General features: G+C 45.7%; 1 protein-coding gene across 1 annotated transcript in view; it reads left to right on the forward strand.

The window, feature by feature from the left end:
- Positions 1–352: 352 nt before the first annotated feature.
- Positions 353–26711, forward strand: part of iglon5 (IgLON family member 5) — a 70836-nt gene continuing 44477 nt past the window's right edge. The window contains exons 1-3 of the mRNA XM_056286075.1: positions 353–410; positions 11354–11432; positions 24229–24461. Coding sequence (XP_056142050.1) covers positions 353–410; positions 11354–11432; positions 24229–24461 — 370 coding nt within the window. The remainder of the gene's footprint in view (positions 411–11353; positions 11433–24228; positions 24462–26711) is intronic.

A 26711-nucleotide genomic window follows, 5' to 3' on the forward strand; every position in this document is an offset into this window, starting at 1 on the left:
GGATCCCCCAGGACCCCGAGCACCGCTCGCCACCGGCACCGCCCCGCCGGGTCCTTCATCGTCTGCTTTGTCCCACGCCGAGCTGCACTTTATGCTCCATGCCCTGACGACACACACGGGGAATATGTGGGGCTAAAACCTTCTCTTCCAGATAAACAACAGTGTAGTTTTGTGTTTGTGTGGCAGCAGTGAACTGCACAGGCACAACACTTGCTGGACTCCTCACATGTCTTACACCCCGTGGTTCAAGCCAGGCCTCCTGGTTATGGAAGAGCATCTTTCAACCGCAAAGAGGACTCAGACACTCAGCGCTGGGAGAGTTAGCATCTCCACTGCTCTTCCCTTTAGCAAAATGGCTCCCTACAAGGCCCAGAGACACGGCGCCATAGTCCAGGTGAACTTTGACCCCTGTAAGACAAACCACATTTCACTGCATGAATCAGTAATGCCGACCTTGGGAGTTGTCCCGGGTCGTCCTCTGTGTGGAGTTTGCATGTTCTCCCCGTGTCTGCGTGTGTTTCCTCCCACAGTCCAAAGACATGTAGGTCAGGTGACTCAGACATGTAGGTCAGGTGACTCAAAGACACGTAGGTCAGGTGACTCAAAGACACGTAGGTCAGGTGAATCAAAGACATGTAGGTCAGGTGACTCAAAGACACGTAGGTCAGGTGACTCAAAGACACGTAGGTCAGGTGAATCAAAGACATGTAGGTCAGGTGACTCAAAGACACGTAGGTCAGGTGAATCAAAGACACGTAGGTCAGGTGACTCAAAGACACGTAGGTCAGGTGACTCAAAGACATGTAGGTCAGGTGAATCAAAGACATGTAGTCAGGTGACTCAAAGACACGTAGGTCAGGTGAATCAAAGACACGTAGGTCAGGTGACTCAAAGACATGTAGGTCAGGTGACTCAAAGACACGTAGGTCAGGTGACTCAAAGACACGTAGGTCAGGTGACTCAAAGACACGTAGGTCAGGTGAATCAAAGACACGTAGGTCAGGTGAATCAAAGACACGTAGGTCAGGTGACTCAGACATGTAGGTCAGGTGACTCAAAGACACGTAGGTCAGGTGACTCAGACACGTAGGTCAGGTGACTCAAAGACATGTAGGTCAGGTGAATCAAAGACATGTAGGTCAGGTGACTCAAAGACACGTAGGTCAGGTGAATCAAAGACACGTAGGTCAGGTGAATCAAAGACACGTAGGTCAGGTGACTCAGACATGTAGGTCAGGTGACTCAAAGACACGTAGGTCAGGTGACTCAAAGACACGTAGGTCAGGTGAATCAAAGACACGTAGGTCAGGTGACTCAAAGACACGTAGGTCAGGTGACTCAAAGACACGTAGGTCAGGTGAATCAAAGACATGGAGGTCAGGTGACTCAAAGACATGGAGGTCAGGTGACTCAAAGACATGGAGGTCAGGTGACTCAAAGACATGGAGGTCAGGTGACTCAAAGACACGTAGGTCAGGTGACCCAAAGACACGTAGGTCAGGTGACTCAAAGACACGTAGGTCAGGTGACTCAAAGACACGGAGGTCAGGTGACTCAAAGACACGGAGGTCAGGTGACTCAAAGACACGGAGGTCAGGTGACTCAAAGACATGTAGGTCAGGTGACTCAAAGACATGTAGGTCAGGTGAATCAAAGACACGTAGGTCAGGTGACTCAAAGACACGTAGGTCAGGTGACTCAAAGACACGTAGGTCAGGTGACCCAAAGACACGTAGGTCAGGTGACTCAAAGACACGTAGGTCAGGTGACTCAAAGACACGTAGGTCAGGTGACTCAAAGACACGTAGGTCAGGTGACCCAAAGACACGTAGATCAGGTGACCCAAAGACATGTAGGTCAGGTGACTCAAAGACACGTAGGTCAGGTGACTCAAAGACACGTAGGTCAGGTGACCCAAAGACACGTAGGTCAGGTGACCCAAAGACACGTAGGTCAGGTGACTCAAAGACACGTAGGTCAGGTGACTCAAAGACACGTAGGTCAGGTGACTCAAACACACGTAGGTCAGGTGACTCAAAGACATGGAGGTCAGGTGAATCAGCCATGCTAAATTGCTCCTAGGTGTGTGTGTGTGTCTCTGTGTGTGTGTGTGTGTGTGTGTGTGTGTGTGTGTGTGTGTGTGTGTGTGTGATGGCCTGCCACCCAGTGACTGCTGGGATAGGCTCCAGCATCCCCGCCACCCTGAGTGCAGGATAAGCAGTTTTGGATGATGGATGGATGGATTGATGGAATCAATTACGTGATTCAATAAGGGAAACAATGGTAAATTTTAACATTTTCTCTTGTTCTATCTATCTATCTGTCTGTCTATCTATCTATCTATTGTCTATCTATCGATCTAGTATCTATCTATCTATCTATCTATCTGTCTGTCTATCTATCTATCTATTGTCTATCTATCGATCTAGTATCTATCTATCTATCTATCTATCTATCTATTGTCTATCTATCGATCTAGTATCTATCTATCTATCTATCTATCTGTCTGTCTGTCTATCTATCTATCTATCTATTGTCTATCTATCGATCTAGTATCTATCTATCTATCTATCTATCTATCTATCTATCTATCTATCTATCTATCTATCTATCTATTGTCTATCTATCGATCTAGTATCTATCCATCTATTATCTATCTGTCTACTAAAACAGCAGAGATGGTAACGCTTTATAACACCTGCACACATGAAGCATCAGTGAAGCGTTATAACCGCCGAGTTCAGCATCTGTACAGCAACATATGCACCGGGGGTTAGTGAGTGTGTTAATAGGTGTTTATAAATACTTATTAATACTGCAGTTCATGATTAGTTCATGTACAAGTGTACATGTAAATAGTGTGTTAATCATGTACTTACACTTTCTGAAGGGTCTTATGATCCTTTAGACTTTTGTGCGTCTCAAGGTGCTGCTGGTCTTTCAGTCTCGTGTGTAAATGCTTTGTAAGACATAGATAGTCCTCACTTTAGATGAGCTCACACAAAATACTTACCTGACAAGTAGTACTACCTGAATTAATCATGAACTGTAGTATTAATAAGTATTGATAAACATCTGTTAACACGCTCACTGACCACTGGTGCATGTGTTGCTGTACAGGTGATGAACTCAGTAGTTACCAATACTTAACTAATGCCTCATTTGTGTAGGTATTATGAAGGGTTACCGAGACAACTCTGGTGGACACTTCCACACAATCTAACGGGTTTCAGAGACACACAGGAGACTAATCAGTGTTATGGCTGCCAATGTTGTGTTGCGGAGAGAGAGAGAGAAAGAGAGAATTTATTATCGTGCCTTAGTTACGATTTTTTTGTTCTCTAATGCTAATCCTAACTCTAACCTCATTACATCAAAATGAGTTACATCACACACAATTCAGAGTTTTTAGAGAAAAAAAATCGTAACTAAGGCACTATAATAACTTCAGTCAAATGACAATAAAAATAACAATAAAATAAAATGTTGTTAACTAGAAAATATTAAACACCGCCCATTGCATGAAGTTGTTGAATCAGGGAATCTGTGTGTCCGGCACGACATAGGATCCTAATTGACTTTCCGTTTGGCATTGTTTCCGTGGTGCCGGCACGTCATCTTAACACATGACCTGCCACCACCACGTAATGCCAGGGTTAAGAGGTCCTGGTCATGTGATGTATTTCTGTGAGATCAGGTTGTGTGGGGACATTTTATGGGTCCCCATGAGGAAAAGGGTCTATGTTAGGGTTAGGACTTTTTTATAGGCTTAAGGTTAGAATTAGGATGAGGTTAAAGTTAGAATTAGGGTGAGCTTAAGGTTAGTATTAGGATGAGTTTAAGGTTAGAATTAAGATGAGGGTCAGGTTAGAATTAGGATGTGGTTAAGGTTAGAATTAGGATGCGGTTAAGGTTAGAATTAAGATGAGGTTAAAGTTAGAATTAGGATGAGTTTAAGGTTAGAATTAGGATGTGGTTAAGGTTAGAATTAGGATGCGGTTAAGGTTAGAATTAGGATGAGGTTAAAGTTAGAATTAGGATGAGTTTAAGGTTAGAATTAGGATGTGGTTAAGGTTAGAATTAGGATGCGGTTAAGGTTAGAATTAGGATGAGGTTAAAGTTAGAATTAGGGTGAGCTTAAGGTTAGTATTAGGATGAGTTTAAGGTTAGAATTAAGATGAGGGTCAGGTTAGAATTAGGATGCGGTTAAGGTTAGAATTAGGATGAGGTTAAAGTTAGAATTAGGATGAGTTTAAGGTTAGAATGAGGATGTGGTTAAGGTTAGAATTAGGATGCGGTTAAGGTTAGAATTAGGATGAGGTTAAAGTTAGAATTAGGGTGAGCTTAAGGTTAGTATTAGGATGAGTTTAAGGTTAGAATTAAGATGAGGGTCAGGTTAGAATTAGGATGTGGTTAAGGTTAGAATTAGGATGCGGTTAAGGTTAGAATTAAGATGAGTTTAAGGTTAGAATTAAGATGAGGTTCAGGTTAGAATTAGGATGGGTTAAGGTTAGAATTAGGATGAGGTTAAAGTTAGAATTAGGATGAGTTTAAGGTTAGAATTAGGATGTGGTTAAGGTTAGAATTAGGATGCGGTTAAGGTTAGAATTAGGATGAGGTTAAAGTTAGAATTAGGATGAGTTTAAGGTTAGAATTAGGATGTGGTTAAGGTTAGTATTAGGATGAGTTTAAGGTTAGAATTAGGTTGAGGTTAAGGTTAGAATTAGGGTGAGCTTAAGGTTAGTATTAGGATGAGTTTAAGGTTAGAATTAAGATGAGGGTCAGGTTAGAATTAGGATGTGGTTAAGGTTAGTATTAGGATGAGTTTAAGGTTAGAATTAGGATGAGGTTAAGGTTAGAATTAGGATGAGGTTAAGGTTAGAATTAGGATGAGTTTAAGGTTAGTATTAGGATGAGTTTAAGGTTAGAATTAGGATGTGGTTAAGGTTAGTATTAGGATGAGTTTAAGGTTAGAATTAGGATGAGGTTAAAGTTAGAATTAGGGTGAGCTTAAGGTTAGTATTAGGATGAGTTTAAGGTTAGAATTAAGATGAGGGTCAGGTTAGAATTAGGATGCGGTTAAGGTTAGAATTAGGATGCGGTTAAGGTTAGAATTAGGATGCGGTTAAGGTTAGAATTAAGATGAGTTTAAGGTTAGAATTAAGATGAGGTTCAGGTTAGAATTAGGATGTGGTTAAGGTTAGAATTAGGATGAGGTTAAAGTTAGAATTAGGGTGAGTTTAAGGTTAGAATTAAGATGAGGTTCAGGTTAGAATTAGGATGTGGTTAAGGTTAGAATTAGGATGAGGTTAAAGTTAGAATTAAGATGAGTTTAAGGTTAGAATTAAGATGAGGTTCAGGTTAGAATTAAGATGGGGTTAAGGTTAGAATTAGGATGGGGTTCCGGTTAGAATTAGGGTGATTTTAAGGTTAGAATTAGTATGAGGTTAAGGTTAGAATTAGGATGAGGTTCAGATTAGACATAGGATGAGGTTCAGGTTAGGGTAAGGGTTAAGATTAGGCAGGAAGTTGATATGGTTAAGGTTAGAATTAGGATGAGGTTCAGGTTAGAATTAGGATGAGGTTCAGGTTAGTATTAGGATGAGTTTAAGGTTAGAATTAGGTTGAGGTTAAGGTTAGAATTAGGGTGAGCTTAAGGTTAGTATTAGGATGAGTTTAAGGTTAGAATTAAGATGAGGGTCAGGTTAGAATTAGGATGTGGTTAAGGTTAGTATTAGGATGAGTTTAAGGTTAGAATTAGGATGAGGTTAAGGTTAGAATTAGGATGAGGTTAAGGTTAGAATTAGGATGAGTTTAAGGTTAGTATTAGGATGAGTTTAAGGTTAGAATTAGGATGTGGTTAAGGTTAGTATTAGGATGAGTTTAAGGTTAGAATTAGGATGAGGTTAAAGTTAGAATTAGGGTGAGCTTAAGGTTAGTATTAGGATGAGTTTAAGGTTAGAATTAAGATGAGGGTCAGGTTAGAATTAGGATGCGGTTAAGGTTAGAATTAGGATGCGGTTAAGGTTAGAATTAGGATGCGGTTAAGGTTAGAATTAAGATGAGTTTAAGGTTAGAATTAAGATGAGGTTCAGGTTAGAATTAGGATGTGGTTAAGGTTAGAATTAGGATGAGGTTAAAGTTAGAATTAGGGTGAGTTTAAGGTTAGAATTAAGATGAGGTTCAGGTTAGAATTAGGATGTGGTTAAGGTTAGAATTAGGATGAGGTTAAAGTTAGAATTAAGATGAGTTTAAGGTTAGAATTAAGATGAGGTTCAGGTTAGAATTAAGATGGGGTTAAGGTTAGAATTAGGATGGGGTTCCGGTTAGAATTAGGGTGATTTTAAGGTTAGAATTAGTATGAGGTTAAGGTTAGAATTAGGATGAGGTTCAGATTAGACATAGGATGAGGTTCAGGTTAGGGTAAGGGTTAAGATTAGGCAGGAAGTTGATATGGTTAAGGTTAGAATTAGGATGAGGTTCAGGTTAGAATTAGGATGAGGTTCAGGTTAGGGTAAGGGTTAAGATTAGGCAGGAAGTTGATATGGTTCAGGTTAGAATTAGGATGAGGTTCAGGTTCGGGTAAGGATTAAGATTAGAAAGGGAGGTTGATATGGTTCAGGTTAGAATTAGGATGATCTTAAGGTTAGAATTAGGATGAGGTTCAGGTTAGAATTAGGATGAGGTTTCGTTTAGGGTAAGGGTTAAGATTAGGCAGGAAATTGATATGGTGAAGGTTAGAATTAGGATGAGGTTCAGATCAGAGTTAGGATGAGGTTCAGGTAAGGGTTAAGATTAGGCAGGAAATTGATCTAGTTAAGGCTAGAATTAGGATGAGTTTAAGGTTAGAATTAGGATGAGGTTAAATTTAGGGTAAAGGTTAAGATTAGGCAGGAAGTTGATATGGTTAAGGTTAGAATTAGGATGAGGTTCAGTTTAGGGTAAGGGTTAAGATTAGGCAGGAAGTTGATAAGGTTAAGTTTGGGGATGAGGGCTAGGCAATCAATGCAATCAATGAGCGGTCCCAACAGATATAGGGAGACATGGTGTGTGTGTGTGTGTGTGTGTGTGTGTGTGTGTGTGTGTGTGTGTGTGTGTGTGTGCAACCGCAGCTTGCGATGTAAGAGTTGTTGTGGGCTGAATGTGTTGACCCGGTTATCACGTTGTACAGCAGCTGGGAGTGGAGGCCGGGTGATACAGACTTTACCGTGCGAGGTGCCAATTGAGCTGTGAAACCAGGAATTGAGGAGGGAATAGGGAATAGCTCCCAGCCGGATTGTAACCTTCACTGTGTTGTTTGAGGCTTTCAGCGTATGCATGCATCTTTCATTCAATCAAAATTTGCATGTATGAGAGTTGTTTTGTGTGTGTGTGTGTGTGTGTGTGTGTGTGTGTGTGTGTGTGTGTGTGTGTGTGTGTGTGTGTGTGTGTGTCCCCTTGTACTTATGTGATGAAGAGTTCCTGTCAGAAACAGCAGATGTGGAGGGACTGTGTTTTCATGACAACGTGTCATGACCAGACCCGAGCCCGGAGCCCTTAAATTGTATTGAATTAACCCAAATAAAGTCTGGTTTGTCAAATACGGTGTAGTTAAAAAGCAGAGGCTGGGGACTTGACACTAAAGCCACGACGCACAGACACAGATCCGTTTCTCTCTGTCGAAATAACCAAAGAAACTAGTCAGCTTTTGACATTTCCCATACATCAGCCACAATGGCTAATGTGCTCCACCCCTCCTCCCAGGCTTTCAGACAGCACGAGGCAGTAAGTGGATGAAGCCTGTTCTCAGATCCTTGGCCGGCCTAGATAGTAAAGCAGCAAACAGCAGCAGCAGTGCACACTAATGCGATTATAGCTTTTAGCTGGAGATTTTCAGGGACACTTTTCCTTCGAGGTGCCATTAGTCCAGTCTGTGGCCTCCCCTCTACTTGCTCACGACTGCAAACAAACACACACACTCTCACACCTGCGAGCAGCAAACTCCCAAATGCATTCACCACACTAGCATTTTCATGAACACGTGCACCCACACACAGCATACCCTCATTAGTGAACACCCCCATGCATGTACCCCCCCCCCACACACACACACACGAACACACTGACATGCATATCTTACATGCACATATAACCATATATGTAGTAGCCGCGGTGTACTGGGAAAGATATTCAGCTCTGGACTTATCCACTGGGACCGGCCCAGGGAGGGGTGGTCAAGTCAGTGAGGGTTAATTCCATGTGTACAGTATATACGTCAGTCAGCTACAGTTGGGGGTGGGGGGGGTTAATGTAATTACAGGACATAGCCCAATAGATTTAGCACCCTAGTCCTTGCTGATAATGATACAGTATCTTATTGTTGACAGGTGATTCTAAACATATTCAGAGGCTGTTGCAATGGAAAGTAGCATGTCTGTTCCAGGACATATTTCAACAGGCACAGATTTATATTGTGACACACGTCATCGGCATGGCTTCAGTAGTGTAGCGAATTCAGAGGGCAGCCGGGAACCGCTATCTGGGTTCCGATGGCCTCACGGTCTCACCATCCCACTTCTGACACCAATGTAGCGAATACGGGGGACAGCCGGGAAGTGAACCTGGGTCACCCGCACCACGGGCGACTACGTTAACGGTCGACTAAAGGGTCCGGCCCGTTAGCCAACAGGCTAGCGAGTCTACTCATTCATGGTCATTACAGTAGTAACAAGTAGCGTATCAGAGGGGTCGTTTTGTAACCACAAGTTACAGTGGTTTTAACTGGACATGTAACCTAGCCTATAATTTAACGTCCATCTTACTGCTTCAGTCTGCTCATCTTAAAAAGCTTTGCTGACCACTTGAGGATGCTGATGCCAAAACACTATGTCGATTTTTCCCATGGCGCATGCACACCTGCTGCTGGAGAATGTTCAGATTGTCCAAACAACCCGCTAACATCCGCCTTTGGTGGTCAATGTGAAAGGGTAAAATCGCCTCCCAGTCTCATGGCAGTTCGTGAATAGTCATGACATTTAATCTATTGATTCGTGTACATGGACACGAATTTTCCTTTTCTTTTTTTTTTCGTGACACTCTGAGGATAATGGGTAGGCTAACGTAGCCTTCCGCTATTGAAACTGACCAAAACAAGCTTGATTACTCAGAATCGAAGCAGAAATAATGAAAATGGATGGGCGTAACACTAGCCTGTCATATTGTTGAGGTATCAAGGACACTTTCGTGTTTTTGTGTTGAGAAATGTCTTTAAAATCCACAGGTCGATATGCGACAGATCCTGTCCGGCCTGCCCACCGGACTGATAAAATTCCATGTGCATGAATCAACGGATTAAATGTCGTGACTTTTTCACGAACTGCCGTGAGACTGGGCTGCTTTCTAGGCAAACTCATCCGCTTACACACACGCGTATAATGGTGTAATGGGGAAAACAAATAACATTACAGAGGTGAGGACATGTCATAGCTAGCTAGCTATATAGTTATTAGCCTAGTTTAACTCATGACCGTTTTAGGGTACGACTAATCCCTGGATGGTTGAACGCTGCCTTGCTCCCCCAACATGCGCAGCACAGATGCGCCGTGGGTCCGGACGGTTTCGCACTTGTTTACATTTGAAGCCTGTGCCTCTAATGCCTGCTCCCTTTTTCCTCTGTTTTTTTCGGCCCCTCCTTTACTTTTTGACATTTTCTTGTTCGTGGCTTCCGTTGGCCACCTCACTGCGGTGCGCTACATTTGTGTCGAGAATCTTAATGTGTATTAACTAACTTGGCTGTGATTGGCCAGTGAGCCCAGTCCCGGGACACGCACGCGGCGTGCTCTCATGTGCACCCCTGCATGACGGACAGGCGGGGCCCGTCATGGACTTTTAAATGGTCCAACAGCCCACTGAGATTTGTCCCAGTATACCCGGTGGCCAATACACCACTGGTAGAAGCACACAAACACCAAGCTACACTCCTGCACAGGCGCGCACACACATTCATGGGGGGAGGGAGGGGAAGAAACAGCTGAGATTTGTTTGATTCCAGCCTTTATTTTGCTGCTGACATATTATAATTTAGCAGCTGGCAATTGGACGTTTTGCCTCACAGGTTTAAAAACCTTTTGATTAGCAGCCCATTATAACTCTGAGTCTTCTCATTATTCTCACATTAATCACATCATGATTCCACCAACAGCCTCCGTTAATTCAAAACCCACGGTTACTGGCCACCGAGTGCTGCATTGCTGTCATTTCCGGTCTCGTCTCTTACCCGCGTCCCACTCAGCATGCTTAGTGTGTCTTTGACTCAGCGTGCCTCTTTAACCAACCTGGAGGTGCTTCTTAAGTCCTGCCTGCACCAGCTTCATCTCATAAAGTCACTGTTTATTAAACCTGGAGGCTAGACTAAAGTGAAAGCCCGTTGAGATATTGAGGTCATCTTATAGACAGAGAGAGCGAGAGAGCGAGAGAGAGAGAGCGAGAGAGAGAGATTGTTGAAGATGGAGGGAGGATGCAGGCAGAGGTAGCTGGTGTCATGCTGTAGCTTGGCAGGCTGTAGATTGACAGAGCCAGGTGTCTTGCTGGGGACCATCCTGTCTCAGTACACAATATTGCTGCCAAACTAGCAAAGCATGCCGTTATCTTTGTTTCCAGAGTCCAACCAACTTTTGCAAAAAAAAGAAAGAAGCTTCGGACTTAATTTAAAAAAACGTAAGGGCTTTCTAGTGGGTTTTTTTTTTTTTACCTCACCTGACTTTGTGTCACACACCTCACAAATGCCAAGTTTGTGTTTCATCTTGGAATAATGTCTGAGGGAGTGTGTGGGCCTCTGTGTTTGTCTGTGCTGTTATGTGTGCCATTGTGTGTGTCATTTTTTCCGTTGTGTTAGTGTGTGTGTGTGTGTGTGTGTGTGTGTGTGTGTGTGTGTGTGTGTGTGTGTGTGTGTGTGTGTGTGTGTGTGTGTGTGTGTGTGTATTGGTAGGCAGGATGAGCATCCCTTCTGTTACCATTGCTGTCCCTTCATTTCACGCTCCGGTGGCTCTGCGTGAATCCTCCTCCCTTGGCTCATTATCGGAGCTGTTCAATGAGTGCGAACCCCACCAGAATGCAGGGCAATACCAAAGCATTATTCAACTACGGGGGGGGGGGGCAGTGCATACACCACGACTCTTTAGTCTTAGTATATTTATTACTTCACCCTCAGAAATAAGTGAAGCAGGATATGGAGAACTAATCCTGCCCGACCTGGCTGAGTGAGGTAGCCATCGACTGAGCACTCAGCTGGGGATTGATGATGGGAATAGAAGGTCTGTTGCTGTTATTGGAGGCATTTTCGCTCACGGCTCCCTCCTCTCGTTTTCCTTGGCAGGGCCCGGCGCGCACGGAGCAGAATTCGGCCACCTGCCCGACAACATTACAGTGCTGGAAGGAGACAGCGTCATTTTGAGGTAACTCTTGATCCTGCACCTGCAGCTACTAATTATTTGAAAAACTTGTTTGTCCCCCCCTCCCCCACACACACACACACACACGGACACACAAACCTGTAATTCCAGTTTAAATGCCAATTTGCTGTCACATAATAACTTCAGTTACCTGTCCGCCTCCGAGTTGAATATTTAAGCAAACAAATTGAATTATTATATGTTCATCTGTCACTCAGTTGGCTCTGACTAGTATCAGGCGTCATTAATGTCACCTGATATTGGGCATCCGGGTAGCGTGGCGGTCTGTTCCGTTGCCTACTAACACGGGGATCACCGGTTCGAATCCCCATGTTACCTCCGGCTTGGTCGGGCATCCCTACAGACACAATTGGCCGTGTCTGCGGGTGGGAAGCCGGATGTGGGTATGTGTCCTGGTCACCGCTCTAGCGCCTCCTCTGGTCGGTCAGGGCACCTGTTCGGGGAGGAGGGGGAACTGGGGGGAACAGCGTGATCCTCCCACGCGCTACGTCCCCCTGGTGAAACTCCTCACTGTCAGGTGAAAAGAAGCGGCTGGTGACTCCACATGTATGGGAGGAGACATGTGGTAGTCTGCAGCCCTCCCCGGATCAGCAGAGGGGGTGGAGCAGTGACTGGGACGGCTCGGAAGAGTGGGGTAATTGGCCGGATACAATTGGGGTGAAAAAGGGGGAAAATCAAAAAAAAGAAAGAAAAAAAATGTCAGCTGATATTTCCCTTGGACTAACAACGTGACTGCTCTGCTGGCCAGCTTGGTGGGATGGCCTACTAGGCATCCAAACTTCAAATGTGCAACTTTAAATGCTAAAAAAGGCACAGCTAACCATCAAAATTACTTTTTTCCTGAGCTCGGACCTGACCTCAGCACACAAAAGGCTTCAAAAAGCGTCAGAGTCAGCGTTGCCTTCATGGGCTCTCAGTATAAACCCTGTCAGAGCTCCTTTTTCTAGGCCTTTTTTCAACCTTTAAATGAGAATAGGCTCTCAGTTCACTGTGGGGTGTCAGTTATGTTATTCTGAAGCCCAGGTGAGTTCAGTCAATACTTGTTAACGTTAACAAGTTTCTCCCAAAGCCAAAAAAACAAAGAGGCGAGATGTTGATCTGTGCGGTCATCAGGGTGTGGAGCCCGAGGCTGCTCCGCTGATGATGAAGGGAAACTGCTTTTGTCAACAGAGAATGCGTATGGACTTCTTTACAGATGGGCTGTGCTTAAAGTGAGACCATAATTGAAACAGTAATGTTTTCTAATATCTCAAATTACTTCAAACATCACGTATTTTGTCCTTTCTCGTTCTACTGGAAAAGAAAATCGAAGTAAACAAGTTAGATTTCAGTTTTTCTCATTTCAAAAGAACGCCCCGAGTTCACATCGTCTCTGCCGATATGTTTTTCTAATACCATGATATCATCAGACTCGTCTATTTACATACAGCCTATCAGATCCAGTCATCGCATCAAACTATGAAACCCCGCCCACCCTTACCATCAACAATCACTTGTAATTCTCCCTCATGAATATTAATGAGGACAAGACCAGCTAATTGAGAACAGTAACGGGTAAAGGTATAAAAACCACAGTATTAGTCAGGGCTGGACTTTACAGTTGTTGGGTCGTCTCTTACGACTGGAAAGGGACACTTCAGGAAGAACAAAACCCGGCTGTTGACACACGGCCTTCCTGACAACAGTATTTTCAGTGTCAGAGCTCAAGGGTTGTCCAAAAGTTAAGTTAATGTTCATTAACTTTTCAATTATAAGGCAGAGCATATTTGCTCTGTGGCATAAAAAAAGAAAAAGCAGTCGCTGCATGTTTACTTTTAGCAGTAAACTTTTGATTGATCATTATTGATCATTATTGATCATAGTGTTGTTTCAACCTCCAGGTTTTTGTTCACTTACATTTCATGCGGCTTCCCAAACTTTCACAACCATTTAAATAAACAAACTGAATGTATTTTATTTATTCATTTAGGATTCCCCCTCCCCTTTTCTCTCCGATTGTACCTGGCCAATCAACCCGCTCTCTGATCTGTCCCAGTCTCTGCTCCACCCCCTCCGCTGATCCAGGAGGGCTGCAGACTACCACATGCCTCCTCCCATACATGTGGAGTCACCAGCCGCTTCTTTTCACCTGACAGTGAGGAGTTTCACCAGGGGGACATCATCATCATTGGCAGTCACTCGGGGTCGAGTATGACTGTCCTCCTTCATGGGCTTGTGGGTCTTCAGGTGGGCGAAGAGGCCGATCCTGGAGCTGCATATTTTGGTGCAGTGTGGGCAGGGGTGGATGGTGGTAGTCGTGGGATTGGTTTGGGCCTTTTTGGCGGAAACTCCCTCCTTTCTGAGCCTGCGCTTGTCTTCTGCAGCACGGCGGAGATCATTATATATAGTGCATCTCCTTCCCAGACAAGTTTTCTCCAGGTCGCCCTGTTGGTTGCTGTGTCCTCCCAGGTCTTATGGACTATGTGGCATTTTTTATGTTTGTTTGGATGTTATCCTTATACCTTTTCTTTTGACCTCCCGGGGCACGTTGTCCTGTGAGAAGCTGGGAGTATAGGACTTGTTTTGGAAGGCGAGAGTCAGGCATATGGATGTCATGGCCAGGCCATCTGAGCTGGTGTTGGGCGATGGTGGCAGTGATAGCAGGAATGTTAGCCTCCTCCAGGATGCTGGTGTTGGTGCGTCCATCTTCCCAGGTGATCTTGAGGATTTTTCGGAGGCACCTCTGATGATGTGCCTCTAGTGCCTTCAGGTGCCTGTTGTATGTGGTCCAGGATTCTGATCCATACAGTAGGGTGGGCAACACTACCGCTCTGTAGACCAGAATTTTTGTCTTGGGCTGGAGGTCTCGGTTTTCAAAGACCTTTTTCCTCAGTCTTGAGAAAACCCCACTGGCACAACTGAGGCGGTGGTGTATTTCCTCATCAATATTAATTTTGGAGGATAGGAGGCTTCCGAGGTATGTAAAGTGGTCCACATTTTCCAGTCTGGTTTTTTCAACACAGATAGTTGGGGGTGGAGCAGGGTTATTTGTGTTGGGTGGTGGCTGGTAGAGGATCTGGGTCTTTTTTTATGTTAAGGGCCAGACCAAGCTGCTTGTATGCCTTGGCAAAAGCATCCAGAATGCACTGTAGGTCCTCTTCTGCATGGGCCACGAGGGCATTGTCGTCAGCATGCTGCAGCTCCATGATGGATATGGTGGTGGTTCTGCTTTTAGCCCTGAATCTGTTGATGTTCAGGAGTTGTCCGTCGGTTCTGTACATGATTCTGACTCCTTGTGGCAGGTGTTTGCTCATAAGATGGAGGATAGCAGAAATGAAAATGGAGAACAGGGTAGGAGCAATGACATAGCCTTGCTTGACTCCAGTGTGAACCCTGAAGGGTTCTTCCGTTTCATCTCCACTGCCACTGAGTACTGTGGCTGACATATTGTCATGCAGTAGTCTCATTATCCAGATGTTTTTGTCCGGGCAGCCAATTTTTGCCAGAACCAGCCAGAGAGCCTGACAATTCACAGAGTCAAAGGCTTTGGTGAGGTCTATGAAGGCCATGTATAGTGGTTGATTTTGTTCCTGGCCTTTTTCTTGTAGTTGGCGAGCAATGAAAATCATGTCCATGGTACCTCTATTTGGGCAAAATCCACTCTGAGACTCAGGGAGAATGTTTTCTGACAGGGGGAGGAGTCTATTAGCCAAAACCTGGGCGAGAGTTTTCCCAGTGGTGGATAGGAGGGAAATGCCACGGTAATTTGTGCAGTCTGCCTCGTCTCCCTTCTTAAAGATGTAGACAATGAGGGCATCCCTAAGTTGTGCAGGGATTTACTCCTTTTCCCATATTTTGAGGAGTGGGGGGGGGGGGGCTAAGGAGAACTGGCCCACCATCCTTCAGGATTTCTACTGGGATGCAGTCATGGCCAGCGGCCTTGATGTTCTTCATCTTCCTTATGGCATCCTGCACCTCGTTCCGACTGGATGGTGCTCCCATATTCTCGTTGATGGGTTGTTGAGGGAGTTGGTCAAGGGCCTCCATCTCAGGAGTTGTGTCCCTGTTCAGTAGCTCCTCATAATGCTCTTTCCATCTGTTGGTCAGGGGGACATAATATGTGGGAGGATCCCGCTATTCCCCCAAGTTCCCCCTCCCCCCCGAACAGGCGCCCCGACTGACCAGAGGAGGTGCTAGTGCAGCGACCAGGACACATACCCACATCCGGCTTCCCACCCGCAGACACGGCCAATTGTGTCTGTAGGGACACCCGACCAAGCCGGACGCAACACGGGGATTTGAACCGGCGATCCCCATGTTGGTAGGCAACAGAATAGACCACTACACTCCCTGGACACCCGTATAAATGTATTAATGTCTAAATTCAGCGAATCCTCAAATGAGAAACTAGCTAAACTTACTGGTCAAATTTTGTAATTATGTAATATGTAAAATGTTGACCTTTTGCCTACAAAACATGTAGACTCACACTCAAGTTCTACTTTGGAAAGCAACTTCGTGATCTGTGCTGTTTTTGAATTCAGATGGCTTGAGAAAAAAACATCTTGCCATGTGGTCCATATGTTTGGCTGATCATTTAAGCAGGGTCATTCAGCTGCTGCTTGGGCTGTACACATCTTTATATATATGTGTGTGTGTGTGTGTGTGTGTGTGTGTGTGTGTGTGTGTGTGTGTGTGTGTATATCGTGAACTGACCTTTACTTTTTTGTTTGATAACATTACAAAACAACTGAGCAACACAAAAATTATCCCAAAAAAAAGCCAGTTTACCACAGTAGTGAAGGAATGACACCCTTGCTGTGGTGGTTTGACTCAGTTGTGTGTGGGACGACCTCACCTCTTTAGAGACGAAGTCAAAATGAGCTCTTGCTTTCCCCAAGTACCAGAAATATTCATTAAAATCGACCTGTTGGTCATTTTTCAAGTAAAACGTTGTTGCTAACATGGGTGGATTACTGAACAGGCCTACTGGGGCCAGGCCCAGGGACCCAGGGGCTCAGGGGCTCAGGGGCCCCTAAGCCACAGCCTCTGCGTGAAATCACTGTTATTAACATTGTATTTCTTGTCACATACTCAAAGGGTTTAGTCGGGGGTGTCTGGGTAGCGTAGCGGTCTATTCCATTGCCTACCGAGACGGGAGTCACCGGTTCGAATCCCCGTGTTGCCTCCGGCTTGGTCGGGTGTCCCTACAGACACAACTGGCCGTGTCTGTGGGTGAGAAGCCGGATGTGGGTATGTGTCCTGGTCGCTGCACTAGCGCCTCCTCTGGTTGGTCAGGACGCCTGTTCAGGGGGGAGGGGGAACAGTAGGGAATAGCGTGATCCTCCCACGTACTACGTCCCCCTGGAGAAACTCCTCACTGTCAGGGGAAAAGAAGCGGCTGGCAACTCCACATGTGTCAGAGGAGCCATGTGGAGCAGCGACTGGGACGGCTCAGAAGAGTGGGGTGATTGGCTAAGTATAGTTAGGGAGGAAAAAAGGGGGAAACCCCCCCCCCCCTAAAAAAAAGGGTTTAGTCAGTCATGTCAGTGACAGAGCCTCAAAATTCCTACTGAAAAACTGACAGAAAGCGCAGGTGAATGTCTTAGTGTCTTCATGCTGGCATTAATTCTGTGTATGTGTGCTGTAAATCCTGTTGAGGTACAGGCAAATTTAGTTATTGTGCTGTTGGCTGCAAGTCAATGTACCTGCCATGCCGGGCGGGGGCGGGGGTGGGGGCCTTTTATGAGGCCGTGCCCAGGGGCCCATCGTCTCATAATCCGCCCATGGTTGCTAAGTGTCATATTTATTATGTTCAAGGATTTTACACATGAAAAGTTAAATCTGATTACTGATTTCAGTCTAAAGTAAATGTGCCTTTATCTTCAGATAATCTGTACTACATTGTCAGCGGAGTAGTCCAATGACACTGCAGATCACAGCGAGGAGAAAATACCTCTCTCTAGTTTCTGGCTTCAGTAAGCAGATTTACATCTTCGGCGGTACAAACCCACCAGTCCTTGGGGCGGAGAAAAATAGAACAAAATTGAATATGAAACATCTTCGAATTCCCCAACTGCCCACCACACTCTGGCTTAATAGCATAAATTATTTTCTGAGTTGGGTTCCTCTGCATAAATCGGTGTGTTATAGCTTAATTAACAGACTTGTGATGGTCCACGTCGTAATCGAGTGCATGTTCAAGTGCAGGCTGCACTTGACGGGCATGTGCATGCTGCAGCGAAAGAGCTGATAACTGTAAGAGGCTTTATTTTATGGGGTTTATTTATAAAACGGTTTACAGTTTTATAAATAAACCCCACATTTATATGTGAATCGAGGTTCTGCCGTTGTTGCTCAAACCCCCGCGTGTGTTGCTTCAGACAATACTGTTCTTTTGGCTTTGATGCAAGGCGTGGAGACGAGGAACGTTTGATGCTATTATGGCACTCATTTCCTCTGGGCCTACTCCACTATGGCAGTATCGTCAGAATGCAATTAATTACTTCAAAAACAGATTGAGATGGCTTTCGTAAATGGATAATGATTTATTAGGCTAGGATTTCATATAATATTTTGTCTTCGTTCAAAGCTACCAGCCTCCAATCTGCTGTTGATCAAAGGGAAATATTTTGGCTGGAAGCGCTCCTGGTCCCTCGGTCATGGGAGGCGGGGGTGGGGGGGTGCAAGAGGATGCTATCTGTTAAACAAACTGACATAAACCAACCCTTTGTAAAACTGCCGTTTCTGCTTTCCGCTCCCTGTAGGTTAAATGATCATTCTTTTAATCATCAGCTTCATGTTGAGATGTTGGATTACCGGAGTACCGCTGAACCCAGCTTTACAATGGTCTTAAAGACATCAGCGTCAGACATATTACCACAAGTCCAGTTCAACCCTGTAATCTAAACCATGTATTTGGAAGTGAAAACAAAAGTGCAAGTTCAAAGTTATTACCTGAAATGTCCAATATTATTAATGGCCGATCACATTGCTGAGCTACTTCCTGTCAACTTGCAGGAATGAGCATCCAGTACTTACCATAAGGAAGTAGTAACCGTCACTGACAGACTGGCCATCTGGAGCGCCGGGAGTTTTCCCAGTGGGCCGCTTGACAATTGGGGTTGACGCAACGCAAAATATAAATAAACCCCAGCCCCCACTTACATCAAAATAACCAAGTGTGGTGTGCCTGACCAGCCCAGGCGAGTGGGCTGCCGGCCCACTGTGATTGGGTGTTAAATCTGTCAGCCTCTCTCTCCCAGCAAATTACTTTTGGTCCGGTCCAGTCTAAGGTTTCCTGGGCGCCGCCCCTTTCCTGTCTCGGTTTAAACAAAAAGAGAAAACACGTGAAGGGGGTTGAAATTATTTCTTTTACTGGTCAGGTGGTTCCAGAGATTCTGGCCACCTTGCTGCCAGTGCCATTGTGCCAAAATGTGCTCCTTCTAGCCAGCCTCCTCCCAAGAGCAACACGTTCCCCTTGTTCTATTTTACATCTATTTTACTAAAGTTATTGTTATAAATATTGTTCAGTAATCTTGTTTACATAAAGTGTGGCATGGTGGTGTATCGCTGGGGGGGGGGGGCAGTCTGAGTCAAAAAGTCCAGGGCCATTTTTCATTCCCAGTCTGCTCCTGGTAACCATCGATACACTACCAGGCCAGCACAACAGAGAGGTCATGGATAATGGGAAGTCATGGCTGTGAAGCAGCGGGTAGTTCTTTGCCTCCACTACCCAAGAATTGAAATAAAAGCATCCACTTATTTTTTGTTTACCATTTTGGACTCAGAATCAAAAGGTTATGAAGCAAAAGTTATCCGTTTGGTGCCCTAGCGTGACTACAATTGAAGTGCCCCCCTCCTCCCACCTCACACATAAAAAAGTGGCATTTACTATGGCTATCAGTGTTTCACCTGGATTTCTTTTCAGCAGCCGTGCTGTTGTGCACGCCGTATGTCCACGAGCATGCTGCACTGGCCCCTATTCACACCTGTCAGAATAGCTTAAAATTTCAGCAATTGCCTTGTGTACGCATGTATTTGATGGGGGGGGGGGGAGACCCCAAGACATTTTTACATTTTTCAAAGAAAAATATGCAATTTCACATCATTTTGGACCATTATTATTACTACCATATCTGTGTACAAGAAGTTGGAAAAGCTAGCGCAGATGGTAAATAAACAACACCCACAAAGCTTCAAGACACAGAAGTGCCCTGGGGACCAGCTAGCTGCCGCCATTAGATCTGGGAATAGTTTAGTTTGATGCTCCCACATTGATTTTACATTCATTTGGTGTAAGTGGTGCCCTAAATGGCTTGGGTGCTGCGTGCCTTATAGGCGCACGGGCCCTAGGCGGTGGCCCAGTGGATAGCGCCTTTGTCTCACAGCAAGAAGGTCCTGGGTTCAAACCCCAGGCCATCCCAGGTGCTTTCGGTGTGGAGTCTGCATGTTCTCCCCGTGTCTGTGAGGGTTTCCTCCAGGCACTCCGGTTTCCTCCCACCATCAAAAAGACACACATGTTAGGGTTAATACTCCTGTCTGTGCCCCTGAGCAAGGCAACGGGAAGAAGAACTGGAGTTGGTACCCGGGCGCTGCAGCTGCCCGCTGCTCCTAGCTACACAGCCAGGATGGGTTAAGTGCAGAGAGTCCATTTCCATTTGTATGTATCCATCCATTATCCAAGCTGCATATCCCAATCGGGGTCGTGGGATGCTGGAGCCAATCCCAGCAGTCACTGGGCAGCAGGCGGGGAGACACCCTGGACAGACCGCCAGTCCATGCTCAAGCGAAGACATTCCAAGCCAAATACAAACTGAAAGAGTCCAGTATTGTTATTTTACGTCACTACCTCCCCGAGTCGGGAATTGGGTAATTTGTGGGTTATGTGAACATGTACATTATAATATAATAACATTGTATATTATTATTATATATGATATATATTGTTATATTATAATAACATTATAACAGAATGGACATTCTACAACAACCCAGATATTCAAGTCCGGTCCAGTTCTGACTCTAGGGAAAGGAATTGAACGTTTCACTCGCTTGCTGGTGTTAAATACCTGGTTTTCCTCCTCAAGCACGGCTCAAAAACTCAACTGCGGCCTGCTGCAGGAGCAGCAAAGTGTTTCAGAATGGACGGGTTTCATGGAAACAGTGCGTGTTCACGTGTGTGTGTGTGTGTGTGTGTGTGTGTCTGTACAGCATGACTAGTGCAGAGTGTGTTCTTCTGTTCTCTTTACATGGGCAGGGAGCACCTCTGACCCCCTTCACTCTCCCAGCAGCTGTTGGGAAACAACAGACCAGACTTTTCTGGGTCTTGAGAAGCTGCAGCATTTGTTAACGGACACGCCGTAGCCTGTACTGTACGTTTACTGCCAGACTGACATTTTACTGCCAAGCTTTTCCTCTGCTCCGCTCGCCCTCACCGGCACGTTTCTGCCGCTCGCTCAACCACACACACACACACACACACACACACACACACACACACTACGCACTGCCCTATTCCTTAATATGGAAAACATGGCAAATATTTAAAGTCCCGTCTTGGTCTTAATCGTGTGGTCCCCCCAGCACGACATATTGGCTTGTGTCCCCGGGTATTCACCCGATGCCATATATGGATAATCCGGCCCGGCGTTAAACTAACTTGGAATGTTCACTGCACTTGCCACTGAATCAGTGTGTTGCTATGGTTACACAGCAACGTCGTGGCCAGCGAATGAATTCAGAACAGTGATTAAACAGTGACATAACCATATTTAATCTCCTTCCACATTAGACATTTGCACACCAATTGCCTTGCCCTCGGCTATGTTGGGACGTCTCCCTTATCACCGAATCCAGAGGAGTGAGGAGACATGATCCATGCATCCATCCACCCATCTACCCATCCATCCACCCATCCACCCATCTACCCATCCATCCACCCATCCATCCATCTACCCATCCATCCATCCATCCATCCATCCATCCATCCACCCATCCATCCATCCATCCACCCATCCACCCATCCATCCATCCATCCATCCACCCATCCATCCACCCATCTACCCATCCATCCACCCATCCATCCATCCATCCATCCATCCACCCATCTACCCATCCATCCACCCATCCATCCATCCATCCATCCATCCACCCATCCATCCATCCATCCACCCATCCATCCATCCATCCATCCACCCATCCATCCACCCATCTACCCATCCATCCACCCATCCATCCACCCATCCATCCATCCATTCATCATCCGAACCACTTATCCTGCTCTCAGGGTCGCAGGGATGCTGGAGCCTATCCCAGCAGTCACTGGGCGGCAGGCGGGGAGACACCCTGGACAGGCCGCCAGTCCATCACAGGGCCCACACACACACACACACACACACACACACACACACACACACACACACATTCATACCTAGGGACAATGTAGTACGGCCGAGTCACCTGACCTACATGTCTTTGGACTGTGGGAGGAAACCGGAGCCCCCAGAGGAAATCCACACAGACACAGGGAGAACATGCAAACTCCACACAGAGGACGACCCCCAAGGTTGGACGACGCCGGGGCTCGAACCCCTGTGCCACCGTGCCGTGAGGACACGTGATTTAAAGTCTAAGTGACCATTGCAGTAGTTGCTAATCCCTCTTTCAGTAGCATATTTACCATTGTGACAGACTGACAAGAGTGGAACATTCACTCCATCCCCTTCTTTACACACCACATCACTGCAGTCTGACACGCAGTATGCTTCTTCTTCTTTTTCTTTGCTTTAAGTGCATAAGATGTGCGGCATATAAAATCCTGTGGACATTGTAGTGAATGAATATTGTAATAAAATGAATTTCAAAACAAAAAAATGAAAAATATAATGAGATATTTGGTAGAAGTAGTATTTAATGTTTAGCAGATATTTAGGATAGAATTAGCCATAGAATGGTGGCACGGTGGTGCAGTGGTTAACACGGTCGCCTCACAGCAGGAAGGTCGTGGGTTCGAGCCCCGGGGTAGTCCAACCTTGGGGGTCGTCCCGGGTGGTTCTCTGTGTGGAGTTTGCATGTTCTCCCCGTGTCTGCGTGGGTTTCCTCCGGGGGCTCCGGTTTCCTCCCACAGTCCAAACACATGTAGGTCAGGTGAATAATGCTCAATTAATTTTTTAAATCTGGGTTTAGGAAAGTCTGCCGTGGTTAAGAACATGTAGGGCTGTACAGTTTAAAAACGGAGTATGGTTTTTTGAGGTGAACGGTTGACCCAATAGACCCTTGAACTGTTCCTTTTTTTTTTTTTGGGCAGCCTGTGATGCATCACTGCAGTGCCTCGTGGTCCATTTGTTAATACTGTCTTTGTAAAAGCTGATCCCAGTAACTATCATGGGACTGACGCTGTCTGGCAGCAACTCCAGGATTTACCTCAGAGGGGACGTTCATCCAGGTCATATCAATTAAACATGACAGACTGTCTGGGAACGTCCTCGTCCCCAGTTGAAGCAGGCAAGGACATCTAGTGGCCAAGTGGTGAAGTGACCAGTGCTCAAGTCAGACTTTATTCCTGGTCAGCGCTTTGAGGCACGTTGCAACCCGTTTCCCCAGATGACTGTTCAGAAAGACAGCAAGCCCTGCTGCTCACGTGACTCGGGGAAACAGGTTCAGCAGTGCTCATCTCAAACCCTTTGTCGAGTGACCCAGTCTGAGCAACTTGCGTATATTTCTGTGATGTTGAAGCGATACACAACAGTGAAGACATGCCATACCTAGCGTTCACACGTTTATTCAGTGGAGGCTGGCCAGTAGAGGGAGCTGGGGCACCACCCCCTTCAAACATCACGAGAGGAAAATCTACTTAAACATGTTAGATATAATTTAGTTGTATAATGCAAATAATGATGAAATAAAAGTGTTTTTCAGTCTGTGAGCGCCTGTCAGCAGCATTACATACTAGTTCAAATGGTGTTTGGTTGGTTTCTGTCTGAATACATATACTTCCTGTCTGAATACATATACTTCCTGTCTGAATACATATACTTCCTGTCTCAATACATATACTTCCTGTCTGAATACATATACTTCCTGTCTGAATATATATGCTTCCTGTCTGAATACATATACTTCCTGTCTGAATACATATACTTCCTGTCTGAATACATATACTTCCTGGGTGAGGGGCGCCGGCCAAACCATACCTTACGTAAGCCCTCAGACTTGTGGCGAGCAGGTGACCTGAGGCTGCTGTCTGATTGGTTTCTTCAGGTTTCCCAGGGGGCGCAGTTCTGTGTCCCCCAGACACTCCCACTTTTATTGGCAGTGAATTGGTGTTGTTTTAATGTTTTTTGATCTAATGTGATTGGACGATTCTCGTGGCTGTCAATCATGTTCACACCCACCACCGCGCCTCGTCTCGCCTGTCAATCATCCACCGTATACCAACCCTGATAAAATCTATAGACTACATCGTCCTTGTTAATAACTCTGGGACTGTGTGGACATTAAAGCAGCTGTCAGGTGTGCCGCACCAAGCTAAATTGTGCTGCCCCCCCCCCTAAAAAAAACTTTCAGCACCAGCTGCCACTGCATTTATTAAACTTTTCGGAAGCTTCAAGTAAAAGTCTCAATTTCCTCTCAACTACCTACTCTTTCTGTCATTCACGGTATTGTGTGTGTGGTGTGGCGGACACAGGGGGCGCCTTAGATTCAACACCTTTGTTGACGCTCTCACCACGTTAACACCTAGTGAAGAAAAAACAAACCCAGATCTCTCACGTATGCCTGTCTTCTTCTCTTTGGACAGGTGTAAGATCGATGAAGAGGTGACCCACAAGGCCTGGTTGAACCGTTCCAACATCTTGTTCACGGGGACAGACAAGTGGTCTCTGGACAAGCGTGTGTCACTGGTCAACAGTAACAGCAGCGACTTTTCCATCCAGATAGACAAGGTGCAGGTGGCTGACGAGGGGCCGTACACCTGCACCTTCCAGGCCAATAACATGCCCCGCATCGCCTACGTCTACCTCATCGTCCAAGGTCAGTGGTGGGAAAGACGAGTCAAGGTGTCCACACTGATGGACAGAATTTGATGGACAGGTGCACAGATGACCTGTATGATCCCGTTGTGTTCAATATCAGTCCTGTTTATGTGTTTAAAGCCAGGGGCTGGCCTGTGATGACCTCCGCTGTGTGTGTGTGTGGGTGGGTGGGTGTGTAGGAGCTGAAGGGCCATCGGTGTAATAGGGAGAGCTCGGCTGGTCTTCGCTGTTGAGCAAATAAAGTTCTCCTTTCCAACAAACGTGACCCAGAAGTTTTAAAACTGCCTCAGAGATCCTTTCTAACCCCTTTCCAGTGAGGTTACACAGGATCTCAGAGGATCAAATTCCCGGACCACGATCCATTGCAGTTTCACTATATGTGTACATCATTCAAGCCTCAGTTGTCTGGTAAATTTTGAAGGACAGCATTCACGAAGCGATCGCTCAAACAGCAGCATGGTGGAGAATACATGCAAGTGCTGCTAATGGACTACGGAGACACAGAGGAGAGCCCATAAAGAGAGGCGTATGCTGTATTATTTATACTGCTGCTGCAGAAGGCTTTGTACTTTAGGGTATCTGAGACTCATTCCACAACTTTATTATTCCTATTCTTCCTTTTCTTCTTTTCTTCATGTGTATTGTCAGACAATTTGTTTTCAGTTGTAGGCTGTAGAGCCGGGAATCCCAAAGCATTTTCCCCCATCTTCTCTCATGATGCCTCACTGCCTCTGAGCCTGGGCGCGTGTCCCCGCCCTCACCCATCATCTTTGCTCTTTAAAACGGACGGCTTGGGAGGCGTCCAGGTAGCGTAGCAGTCTATTCCATTGCCTACCAACATGGGGATCACTGGTTCGAATCCCCGTGTTACCTCCGGCTTGGTTAGGCGTCCCTACACACACAATTGGCTGTATATGTGGGTGGGAAGCCGGATGTGGGTATGTGTCCTCCCCAATTGTATCCGGCCAATTGCCCCAATCTTCTGAGCCATCCTGGTCGCTGCTCCACCCCCTCTGCTGATCCGGGGAGGGTGGCAGACTACCACATGCCTCCTCCCATACATGTGGAGTCACCAGCCGCTTCTTTTCACCTGACAGTGAGGAGTTTCACCAGGGGGACATAGCACGTGGGAGGATCACGCTATTCCCCCCTGTTCCCCCTCCCCCCTGAACAGGCACCCTGACAGACCAGAGGAGGCGGTAGTGCAGCAACCAGGACACATACCCACATCCGGCTTCCCACCCACAGACGTGGCCAATTGTGTCTGTAGGGACGCCCGACCAAGCCGGAGGTAACACGGGGATTCAAACCAGTGATCCCCGTGTTGGAAGGCAATGGAATAGACCGCTGTGCTACCCAGATGCCCCTTTGATTTATACTTTTGATCTAAAAATGCATGTACTCAGTGTATATGTGTTTGGAAAGCAGTGTCCACTAAATGACATAAATGTAACGTGATCTGGTGTCTCGTGTTCGGGGATCAGGCTTTGAGACTGCAGCGGAGTTTGAGTATCGACTGTTTTACCTCAGAAGTGTTGCCGCTGTTACATTTCTATGATATTCCAGCACTGAGGGTTGGTGAAGAATGCAGGGGGGAAATGTAAATACACTCTTCATAACACCGTTAGCTCAGTCCTCCAAGGTCACTATGAAGCTAGCCAGGTGGTTACCCGGGAGCTAATTAGCATCCTATGTTACCTTAAGGAAGCTGAACCCAGTCACATGTGATATTACTTAGTATGTCAACTAGGCTTGCTTCTTTCAGGTGGATGTGGGATAGGATGGAGGTGTGCGCGCGTGTGTGTGTGTGTGTGTGTGTGTGTAGTCATTTGTATAGCTATATATAGTCATTTGTATAGTCATTCATATGTCATTTGTATATATTTGTGTAGCTCATTATCACAAATTACAGATTTGCCTCAGGGGGCTTTACGGCAACACAACATCCTGTCCTTAGACCCTCACGTCAGATAAGGAACAACTCCCTAAAAAAAACCTTTAACAAGGAGAAAAAATAGGCAGAAACCTCAGAGAGAGAGCAACAGAGGAGGGATCTCTCTCCCAAGATGGACAACGTGCAATGACGTTGTGTTCACACAATTTACACAATGCAATGTTGAAAGAGGATGAATGAATGAATGATTTATTTTGGTCAAACATCACGGTACATGTTTACATCAGTCCATTTCACACAACAAAACTCCATCAATCAATGACCGAAAAAGGAAGAGGCTGAAGCCCAAGGCTT

The sequence above is a fragment of the Lampris incognitus genome, chromosome 9, assembly GCF_029633865.1.
Source record: "Lampris incognitus isolate fLamInc1 chromosome 9, fLamInc1.hap2, whole genome shotgun sequence".
Classification (NCBI taxonomy): domain Eukaryota; kingdom Metazoa; phylum Chordata; class Actinopteri; order Lampriformes; family Lampridae; genus Lampris; species Lampris incognitus.